Genomic DNA, 12,069 nt, shown 5'->3' with positions numbered 1-12,069 from the left:
GGGGGGGGGGGGGAAGGGATGTGATGACATGCAAATTAAATTATAGAGATTGGAATTAAAAAAAAAAAGGCGTACCCAGTGCAAGTGGCTCAAATAAAGCTTGTACATAGAACGAGATAAAAAAAAGAAAGACAAGTGAGTAAACAGGCTTATGCTTCCCCAAATCATGTTGTGCCAACTGTCACAAACCTCAATTGGGTCATTCTATTAGAAAGCTTCCAATTTTAGACCACAATTTTGTCAACCCCCTCAATTTCCCAAAATATTTTTCCATCCAGTCCAGATACCCAAAATGACAGCATGTGGCAGTAGCTTCATAAGATGTGACCTTTCCTTTCCATCCAATTTAGATTCTAGATCCAATGAGAAGATATCATCTTTGGATCTCTTTCTGTAGTGCCAAACATCAAGATGTTTAAAAAAAAAGGACAAAATGTTGCTGTCTCTGAAAATGAATAAATCAGATACTGTATCCTCTTCATTTTTATACACATGATGCATCTGCTTGCCAAAGTGTATTCCCTTCTCTTTCATGTGACCCAATGTCCAAATCTTATCATCAATAGCTTGCATGCCAGGATATTTACCTTTGTGGGTAATGCCGAAGTAGGTTATAAGTAAACTACCCCAGCAGTTTATAACCCCAAATAAGACAAATAGGACACAACAACTAACTTGATAATAACTAGAAATAGGGTCAGGAAACAAAGGAATAAGACTAGCAAATAAACCCCCAATGGTACGATAGCCATGCAGCAGCAAAACCAGCACAAAACCCAACCCAATTGGAGAGATAAGGACCTGCAATAGGGCTGGAGAGCGAGAGGTGCGGCTGGGGCTGTGGGGCTCCAATTGAGCTGCAAACTTGGTCCATTGTAGGGCCTAGGGAGGGTACAAAAACCCCCAAATATGAAGAACTTCTGATGTTTGGTTATGGAGTTATGTGCTTTCTTGATTTTCAGACCTAGGAGAGAGAATTTGAGAGATTTCTTCAAGAATTATAGTAGGGCTGCTTGGGTAGCAACAAGAAGGGGATTGAGTGATCCTTGGGTGGCTGTGAACACCCTCTAAAAAGGCCAGGTAGATTAGGGATCAATTGGGGAAGGAAGAGGAGATCGATCTCTCTCCTAATTCCTCCATGGGTGCTGGTCGGTTCTGTCTTTTGAAGTCCTGAACAAATCTGATCTTCTTAGGATTCTTCAATGTCAGTAAGCAGTAACAGCAAGTACTAACAATACCAGTAAACAGAGAATAGGAGAGAAAAGAAACAAGACAAGTGTGAGTTGGATTGGCTATGTCAGTGATGCAGATCCGAATCCCAAGGGCTGAAATCGGATCGCTTAGGGCCTACTTAAACACTCAATAAAACAAAGGCAACACCCAATAACAATTGTATTGAAATAAAGCTTCAACTAAATGGAAGAATTGTAATTAAACTGAAGTTTCCAATGAAGGTGGCAGTTTTGTAAATAAATAGAACTTTAGAAGGGAGTGGCAGACTTGTAATTAGATGGAACTAAAGGCCTAGGCTACAATATGCTAGTAAAAGGGTAATTTAGGACTAAGGAGAATAATGAGGAAGTGAAGGGAAATAAGGTCAAACCAGGGGTTAAATGCCCTAAACAGCAGTCCACGATTCTTCAAGCTTCTTCTCCTTGTGAGAACCAGAAATCAGCGAAAATAACCTTTGAACCAGACGAGAACTCATCAATGGGGCCTTCAATCGGGCTGAAACTCATGGAAGGGTTCAATTATTCCAAGATCTATAGTCTCCAACCGATGGGTGTTCAAACAGAAACCAAAGAGAAAGTCAAACTTCTGCAACTCAGGTCTAACGCAAAGACAGAATCAGATGTGAAGTTCTGGTTAGAACTTCCAGCAAAGATCAAATCTTCACTCGCATCCATGTAGAGTAAGTCGTTTCCATTAGAGGGATGAGCCCTTAAAACCTCAAACTGATCTGAAGTGTATCAGGACAGATTGATGGAAGAAAACTGTGGCTGCAAGTAACACCCAGAAAATAGAGTAGTAGTATCGGTTAACGAAAACAGAAAAAGAAAAGAGAAATAGCAATAATAGCAGATCGATGGGGAGGGAGAAGAGGAATAGAAGAGATACGAAGATTCCAGAGAGGGAGGAAAAAGGAGTCAGCAGTCATGGTTCCACACCAAAAAATTCTTCAACCAAGTTTTAATTCTTCAAAACTTCAAATCTGTCTCTTACTAGTGAATTACATGGCTTATAAAAGAAAACTCAAAGTATCAAAATGGTAACTAATTTAAAATGGAAACTAATATAAAATTAGAAGCTAACTAATACAAAAAGAAATTGTTTCTAAATCCAAAGAGAATCAAATCAAAAGATATATTTTTTTTTTCCTATGTCCATCGTGCAACTGCATCAATCAGCCCGGGCATCTCACCCACAACTATTCTGGCTGTTTAAACAATTGACTGCAATCATTCATTGTTCAAATCTGAACAATAAGAGTACATAAACCCCTCTATATATAAAGGGCAGAATAGCAGTCATACTATAATTAGGAGTTAGACTCCAAGTAGGTTTAGACATTACATCACAGGAGTTGGACTCCAACTAAGCCTAGACTAGAACTCCAACATGGAGTAGGTAACTAACTAGTCATTCGCTAATAGGGAAACCTAAATTGACTAAAAAACTGAAATGAGAAAGGAAATAGACTCAAAATAGGTCTCTGACTAAACTAATGAATTAAATTCCGTTTTCCTACTTTCTACCCATATTTTAGGCCCATTAAAGTGGCTCATTACAAAGAAAACCCATGGGATCAAAGGCCCAACACATACATAACCCAACCCAAGGCTTATCTGCAATAAAATAAGCCCATTAAGTGACTTATCTACATCAGTGGGTGCTGTTGATCACCAAATATTTTCGTTTTGCTAAAGCCTTCTAGATTGTCTGGTCACTATTCATATCAATGCTTGACATGAAATTTATTCTAAACTATTGAAAATAAATATGCTTATACCTGAGTCTCTGAATCTTCCCTAGGGCATAGCTGAGTCTTGCACCTTGTTAGTGCCAGATTCTGACAACCTCCCCCATATTTGTGTGACAAAATATGCTGTTGAATTTATTTATTTCTATGTGATGCATGACACAATGAATATTTGTGTTTTGCTCTTGTTTTTGAAACAGCTAATGGGTACTGAGAGCGTGCTTTTGCTAATTCTAATTGCATAGCTCCCTTAAGAGTTATATTTCTGCTGAAGTTTTTGAAACTTTTATAACTTCTTTCCCATTTTGGAAGGCATACGCAGTGACAGCAATTATGAAGATATTTGCATTTGAAATTGCAAAGGGAAGGAAAGTCGAGTTGTTGCCCGAGGTATGCTGTTTAATACTGTATCATTTACATATCTCTTTCCCTCTCTAATAAACTGTTTATGGAAGTATGTGATTAATTATATAACAAAACCTCTCAAGTCTGATGAGGTGCTGTTATTACTCAACATTAGTTTCAATATTTAGAAATGTCTAGATATTTTGGTTACTGGCAGAGCTGATGGATTTGTTAAGCATTTGTTTCTCTGAGGAAGCTTGTTTCTTTGTTTTCTTTTTTCATTTTTTTTTTTTTTTGGGGGGGGGGGTGGTTCTTGCTGAGCCTCTAGGAATGGTTTTTTTGGGCTTTGCCCAGTTCCATTCTATGTATACATATCGAAAGAACCCTGCCGGTCTGTGCAGGGCACGCAAGACATGTGGGCCAATGGGAGGGTGCGCGGGAGCATCTTCAGCCCACACGGCAGTGTGGTCTTTTCGCGCCCACTTTAGTTTGTGTTCTTTTCCTGCCCTTCTTTTCGACAACGTAATTTTTTTATTACATAGTATGCTGAGCTTTTGGTTTCTGAAGGTTCGTGGAAGTATTCATGGGTTCAAAGGAAGTCCAAGACTGCTAACTTAATAGAACAATTTGTTTTTCTTTTTATGGAAGGCAAAGAAAGGAGGGCAAGAGTAGATTCTGGGACTTAGATTCACTTGCCACAAACTCTTTCAGCATGTTACTAAGTATTTCTCCCCTCCATGGCATTGATTGAAAATTGAAAGATGAAATTAATGTTTCACTCGAGTTATTGATGCAATGTGGGAAGAGAAAATATTAATTATTCTCATATGAGGGTCCTACCATCCTAAAGAGATGGGATCTTGATGCAGTTGGACAGTTGATATTAACTGGGGTTGATTTGGTTCCTTTATTTATTTCCTTTTAGAGTTGGAAACAATAGGAGTTGACTTAGAGTTATTTTTTATTTTTATTTGAGAGATTTTATTTCTATATTTAGATTTAAATGCATGTTTATTTTAATTCCATAATAAGAAGGTAGGTTTGATTTTGAATATATACGTAGTCTTTGTACTCAACTATTTGGACAGATTTGAGAATGAAAATTGAAGCTTGAGTTGTGCCGGTTAGGTATGAATCAGGTCGTGTGACCATCTTCCCCCCCGCCCCCCTTATGTGATCTCTCGTTATCTCTCACTCTCTCCCTTCTTCTTTTAGTTCTCTTGATCTCCCCTGCGACTCTCTCTACTGCCGATGCTCTGTTCTGGATGAGCCAGCTGTCTCCTCTGTTAGGTTCCCATTTCCTTCATCCCTTCTTCTTAACCTATCATATTTTGGGATTGGATCCTCACCCTAGGGCGACCTGAATCTTGTGTTTCTTTCCCTTAGTTTCATCCCTGCTGTGAGATATCCATATGTGCCATATCTGAACCTGCAACTACCGTGAGGTCCTGTTTCACCAGAGCTTCTATTAGTCTTAAGACTGTTGAATCAATTGATTTTGTTGCTGAAATTCATAGGGCCATGGGGCAGAAGCCATATCCTGAAGTTTCGAATCCTTGGAGGTTGAATCGATTAACAAAGCAATCGCTGTGATGAAAAGGATAATTAACAAAGCAATCTCTGTGATTGTTACTGATTACAGAAGAAAAATTGTAGCTACAGAATGCAAAGCTCACTAGGCCACTAAGAGTTCCCTGACCATACTTCTGACTTTCATTCAAAGAAAAGATGCAACTCTGTGCAGCAATATGTATTTACAAGAAAAGTAAGCTAAAGCTAATAAATAACTTAAACTAGTTAAAGGTTGACTTGGACTTGAATTGTTAATTGTAATGCAATTCTAATTTCTTTTAATATTAGATAGACAAAAGAAAATGAACTAAAATTCGTTTCCCCAAAGTCCACCCAATATATGGGCTTATGTGTTAGGCCCAAACCCAGTACAATGTAAACCCATGAAACCCAATTCCCGGTTAAAACAAACAGTTTTAGTTTCTCAAACCACACTTTTAATAAACACGATCATTTTAAATTATCCCTTTTTATCACACTTTAGCCGGCACTGAGGGAAGTAAGCTACCACCGTCCATAATACGAGAGAGAAACTCAGCCCTCGCAATCACGCTGTAGTCACCACTCTGTGACTAAATATACACCACTGTACACAGTGGGTATAACTCCCGCAGCTCGATGGGACACTCCTCTCTAGTCTGGTATGGAGTAAACTATTTATCCTCACGCACTCTCTTTTCACACTTTCACAAAATCACCGTTCATAAAACCACTCTCTTTAAGAACACAAACATGTGAAAACACTAGTAAAATCTCCATGTAAGAACCAACATCAATATACATCACACAATAATAGTCATCTTCATCAAATATCAATCACCCCCCATAAACTTATGTCACACATAAACACAATTCAAAATAAGTATAAGTCAGCACATATCAACGAAACAAGCATACCAGACATCACATCATACAATCAAACCACACACCTGTGGTGTAATCCCACTATAATCCACATACCTTAGCTTGTATGTCTCCTACTTCCACCCTCTGAGCTCTGAATGCTAAAGTCAATTACAACCTGAAATTAATTACATCTCCCATTAATCTCCTAGTTCAAAATTAATTCAAATACCTTTGTTTGCAAAAGTGTAATCTCCTCTTTGAGTCCCAAGTGTCTAGGAGGTCCCAATATGAAATTAGTAATACCCTATATTAATTACTATCTCACCCACGGTTTGGGTCCCATAAAGAATATTATATTTGGTCTCTATAAATTGAATCCTAGACCTTGATATGAAATAATATTAATATTAGATTTGGGTCCCATACTGGGTCCAAGAAAAACCCTATCCCTAAAACAAAACCATAAAAACGATTAGGGTCCCAAAAACCCTAAATATTGGGTCACAAGCATGGTTTTAAGTATCGGTACGTATTGTACCATATCGGCCGATACGTATATGTATCGGCCATAGTTGTCAAGGCGTCGCCTAGGCGTCCAGGCGGTTTGCCTGGGGCCTAGGCGACAGCCGCCTTGTTGCACTGCATGTTGCCTTCTATTTCGGCACTTATTTATGCCAAATATCATTCAAGTAAATGTTTTTAATATTTGTTATTTCATTAATATTTGTTATTTCATTTACTTGAATGATATTATTCATGAATAAGCAAATACCCCCTATTTGAATCCAATAAAAATAGTTTAAAAATCAAATTCCAAAAGGATAAAAAGTCAAACCCTCAGTCCAAGAACAAAAACTGGATTTTGGTTATATGGACGATTTTCAACTTTTAAATGCTAGGTTTTTTCTTAATTATGAAAATTTTATAAATTCTATCATGTTAAAACATTGCTAAAAACCAAAAGTCCGGTAAAAAAATATTTTGTTTTGATATTCATAAAATTATTTTCATTCAGGCGATTTTAACAGTATTCGCGCACTTAAAAATAAGTTTGACTGAAGCATTACTTTGTCATTGCAACTCAGATTTAAGTAATCTTAGACTTGTTATAAAGCTGGTTTTATATTATAACTAATACAAAAAGTCTCATGTAAAAATAAAATCATTTGACCAGTCAAACTTATTATAGAATTAGAGCATTTTTCTAAATGTTGATTTTTTATAACTTAATATGACTTAATGTTAATTTTTTATGATTTGATGTGGCTAAATGTTGATTTTTAATGACTTGATGTGGCTTAATCTTGATTTTTTATGATACAAGGTATATATAACTTACTAAATAATGTTAGAAAATTGAAAAAATAAAAAATAACACTTGTTCTCCTAGTTCGCCTTAAGGCGGACGCCTTCTCGCCTAAGCGCTTAGACAACCCTCCACCGCCTTGATTCTCCTTGGCGCCGTGACAACTATGGTATCGGCCCTTACCGATACAATACACACCGGTACGATATATGGACTTTTTAAAATCCTTTCGTATCGATATGTAACGTAGCCGATATGCACCAATACACCACTGATACACACCATACGTACCAATACTCTATGGAAAAAATAAAATCGAGGTGAAATGTACGTTTAGGTATGTATTGGTACGTATCGGTGCCTATCGGTATGTATCAACCGATACGGTACGATACATTCCGATACAGTGCGCCACGGTCATATAATGGCCAAGTTGGGTCATTTTAAAAAAAAAAAACACTATTTTTTAGGGGTTTTTGTTCCAAAGTTGCTGTCAGTCATATTTCTCTCTAATTAAAGCTGAAATCAAGGTTGGGAACAAGGATTTTACATTTATGGGACAACTACAAACCTTGAATTCTTAGTGCGATACCCTCAATTTAGTGTTTATGCATAATACCTGTTATCAATAGCTTTTTTTAACAAATTTTTTTTATGCAAAAGTGTATAAAAAAGTGTTTCCCATCCATTTATGTGCGTATCTTTAGCGTATCTCCAATGGGATACGATACCCACTAATACGTATCTTAATTTTGGCCGACCGATACGGCGACCCATACCGATTCTTTAATCCTTGGTCACAAGTCTAACTGAATATTTGATTTGGGTCCCAACCAACATCTGAAACATAGGATAAGACCAGAAGAACCAGCAACTTAAACTAAGGATAAGAGGAAGCTTCATTACCTAGAGTGAGTAGAAAAATGGAGAAGTAGGCACCAAATTCCCCTTCCTCTCCCTTTCTTTCTTTCTTTCTTTCTTTCTTTCTTACGATTCTGCTTTCTTTCCTTCTTTCGATTCTGCTTTCTTTCCTTCTTTCTTTATTTTATCTTTCTTTTTACAGCCCACGCCTTTTCTCCTATTCCCCCTTGATCTCAACCCTCTCCCCTCTTTGTTTCTATCTCTCCCTCCTTTCTACTCTCTCTTTCCCTTCTATCTTTATCTCTCCTCTCTCACGTCTCTCTCTCTCTTCCCCCTCCTTTCTCTCTCCTCTACACTCCCACGGTTCTCTTCTATTCCCCCTCTTTTTCTCTCTCCCACTCTCCCACGGTTTGTCTAAAAGGATGGGGTCCACAAAAATTTTAAAGAAAAGAATGTTTTAAAAATAAAAGAAAAGAAATTATTTAAATAAAAGCTCCTTACTTACTAGTTACTACTAACAAGGTTTGAACCTAGGACCTCTAGATAGTCAAGGTACTAACCGCTAGGCTAACTCATTAAGTCGTTAATTAAAGCCTAACTTTAAATATTTAAGTAAGCTTTAGGAAATAACACAAAAGAGATATCTATTCTAAAGGTCCAAAATTTTGGGGCATTACATTCATAGCCCACAATTTTTAGAATAACCCTCCTGCTGCTGTTGCTGCTTGTCTTCTCCATTGAAGAGCCTTATGTGTGATCAAGATGAAGGGATTGGTGTTTGATCCAATTGACACCTTGCGGTGAAAAGCTTGGGTCGATCATCTTATGCCCGTGTTCTAGTGCTGCTATTTTTTTCCTGGTTTATTATTCTTCTTCTCAAATCACAGCCATTAAGAGGCAAGTGCTAGTCTGAAATCTCTACAACTAGAACCTTATTTATAGAAGATCATATCCAGCACATTTTTTGAGATTAAGCAAACTAACCATCAGATATATCCCAAATTTTAATCGAACCTCAGGAACCCTATTTGGGAAACTTGATCCAAAATTCATGCCATTCTGACCAGCTGACTGCCTGATATTGTGAAAACTCTGTTTTTCCCTTTTCTCCATTAGAACACTATACCTGAATTTATTTCTGATTTTGCGGAATATGTTTAGCTACTGATTATATGGTTATATTCAGGAATGAATTCATCAATCTTCCTCAACTTCTGAACCCTAATTTCATTAGTTAAATTACTGTTTTACCCCTATTTCTATTGCTACTAGGACTTAACCATATCTGCTGACCTGACCATCCAATTAGGACCATATTTTCAGCAGACATCCTTTCTATTTAATAAGTAAAAAAAGAAAAAAAGGGCGTTCCCGGAGCATGAGGCTTCCGCATGTGCGAGGTTTTTTTTTTTTTTGGGGGGGGGTTGGGGGGAAGAGAACTATGCAGCCTTAACCCCAAGAATGTCGAGAGGCTGTTTCGATCGCTTGACCACCAGGTCATGACATTCGTACCTTAACGTTGGACCAAGCGCACCCCTAATCTGATTTTGTTATATCTCCCTAATCTGAAGTGTTCTTTGATTGTAAGATCTTGTTATTTGGCTGCTGTTTTGAGTCTTCAAATCGGTACTCCATTACCCTCGATTATATATTTGCAAGACTTACTCTCCCTGAAGTTACTTTATTATGCTTTCCTATTTATATTTATTAATGTAATTAATGTATTGTGCCAAGAATTGTATGAAGCACCTTCTAGGCCAAGTTTCTGTACAATGCGCAGATATTGCCTGAATCTTTAGATATTTGGGCTGCAGCTTGTTTCTTTGTACTGGTCCTATTTGTGGCATTCTGATCCATTAGAGATGGAACATGTCACTGTCTCATTACATTGACATGTTCCTTCAGCATCCATCCACTATGGTTTCTAATTATTGTTCCTCCAAGAGTTAAAAAGTTGGTTTTCGATTATTCTCGAGTCTTCAAAAGGACTCTCTGGACGAGTAATGTTTCCTTCTACTTGTTTCAGTTTCATTCACATATAGAGAAAACTAACATTTACTTCTGCTTGTTGCAGTGTCAGTCACTGATTGATGAATTATCTGCATCTCATTCAACAGACTTACAGCAGCGTGCTTATGAACTACAAACTGTCTTGAGCTTAGATGCTCGTGCTGTTGAGACTATAGTGCCATCTGATGCAAGTTGTGAAGACATTGAGGTCAATGTTTAGTACTCTCCTCTCTCTCTCTCTCTCTCTCTCTATATATATATATATATATATATATGGTGGCTTCTTTAATGGGAAAGTGAAAAGTATTTCGTGGCTGTTTATGTGATTTCTTACTTATACATGAAAAAGGTTCTGTCTAGTGTCTATTCCTTTGGTCCTGTGTTGATTATAATTTGTTACAGTGTTATGTTGGTGTCGTATTTCAAGTTTCTTTCAGTTCTTTCGCTCTATGAATTAAAGTGGTTCTTACCCTATTTCTATCTCATCTCTTGCATGTATCATAAGAAGTTGTACAATCTCACTTTCCCATCCTGGTTGGCAGATAATTGTGATTAAGATGCAAAATATTGGGTCTTTTGTGATGAAATAATGTCCAACATGGCAACATTAACTATTGAAATTTGGTGCCCCTATCCATTTGTAGATGTTGGGAAACATGTCTACACTCCTTGCTACGTTTTGGTGTTAACAAACAAACATACATTTTTAACTTGGTTTGATAAAATGTGATTAGCTTGAAGAAAGTGTAATTAGCTTGAAGAAACACTTAGAAGGTCGAATTAGCTTGAAGAAACACTTAGAAGGTCGAATCAAGACAGGAAGCTTAAAGACATGGAATAGCAAACAAGAAGAAAAGAAGATCAAGTGCCAAAGAGTGGAAGGTTCAAGTGAAGAAGAAGACCACTAGGATAGATTGGTCATTTTTTAATGTAATTTGTAATTTTCACATATATATATATATGCACTCACCACATGCATGTGCATTGCATCATACTAGAATGATCATAGAGCATACCTTGACCAAGTATGGAAAGTCTCTAAGTGGTGAGGAACATATTAGGAAAAATGTGTTCTAGTGAAATTCTGTGAAAACCACATTAACCTGACTCAAGGGTATTTTAGGGAATCTTAAAATTAGTATCAGGAGATGAAACCTGCATAGAAGTTGTAGGAAATTGAGTTGTGATTCCAACGCAACTGATCTCAGATCAATCTGAGGTCGGACCGAAAAGTTATGGTCAAAACACTGACGACTGGTCAGTATGACAGCATTCTGTCAAAACAGAGTATGTCATGTTGGCGGTCTACCGGCTGGAAGCCCCGGTCGACCGGTGACTGCCTGGAAGTGCCCCAACGGCTATATTTTGCCTTAACGGCTCTTGGCGGTCGACCGGCTACCGATGGAGGTCGACCGGTAGTCCCAGAATACGTCCGTTAGAGCCTGATTTCCTGCCTAAAATGCTTCACTAAGTTCACCTATAAATACCCAAACCGCTCTTAATTAAATATTCATTAAGAAAGAGCTTTAAGAGCAGTATTGCAAGCATTCAAGAATTATATATTCTACTTGAGTTGCTCTATTACACCAATCCCAACAAAAGACTCAAGTCTCAATCAAAGTCCTTTACTCTCTCCTGTGCAAGTCAAAGCCATAAGAGAGGATTTTACAAAAGGTGCATCATTCATATCTCATTCTCATCATTTGCACCACACTTGAGGTATTCCTCTTATTCCACTATTTCCTATTTATTTCTGTTTTTACAATCCTAGACTGTACTTAGGATTGTAAGGATTCTCTTATCCTAAAAAGAGAAAGGTGTCTCTCTACCTCCAAAAGAGATTGTAAAGGCGTCTCTCTGCCTGGAAAGGGGATTTGTAAGGATACTCTTATCCGTGAAAAAGATTGTAAAGGTTTTCTTCCCTACCTACCGTACTGAAAGGGAGAACTAGTGGAATACCTTACAAGAGGATTCTTGTAGGGAGTGGACTAGACTCGGATTGAGTCGAACCACTATAAATCTTGTGTTGTGGTTGTTCTTGTTTTATTTTCTCCGCATTATTTTAACTTGCAGTCACACTTGTGACCTATTTATCGAAAAGAGTCAAATTCCACTAGTAAAACCTATTCACCCCCTCTAGGTTATTTCA

At 37.5% G+C, this 12,069-nt stretch overlaps 1 protein-coding gene across 1 annotated transcript in view; it reads left to right on the top strand.

Moving 5' to 3' along the window:
- LOC122064981 (AP-4 complex subunit epsilon-like) overlaps positions 1-12,069 on the top strand; it is a 43,473-nt gene that overhangs the window by 29,369 nt on the left and 2,035 nt on the right. The window contains exons 9-10 of the mRNA XM_042628776.1: positions 3,293-3,370; positions 9,985-10,128. Of these exons, the coding sequence (XP_042484710.1) occupies positions 3,293-3,370; positions 9,985-10,128 (222 nt within the window). The remainder of the gene's footprint in view (positions 1-3,292; positions 3,371-9,984; positions 10,129-12,069) is intronic.

The sequence above is a fragment of the Macadamia integrifolia genome, unplaced genomic scaffold, assembly GCF_013358625.1.
Source record: "Macadamia integrifolia cultivar HAES 741 unplaced genomic scaffold, SCU_Mint_v3 scaffold1844, whole genome shotgun sequence".
NCBI classification, from domain to species: Eukaryota; Viridiplantae; Streptophyta; class Magnoliopsida; order Proteales; family Proteaceae; genus Macadamia; species Macadamia integrifolia.
The sequence above is the reverse complement of the archived record's forward strand: the minus strand, read 5'-3'. Positions and strand labels throughout refer to the sequence as shown.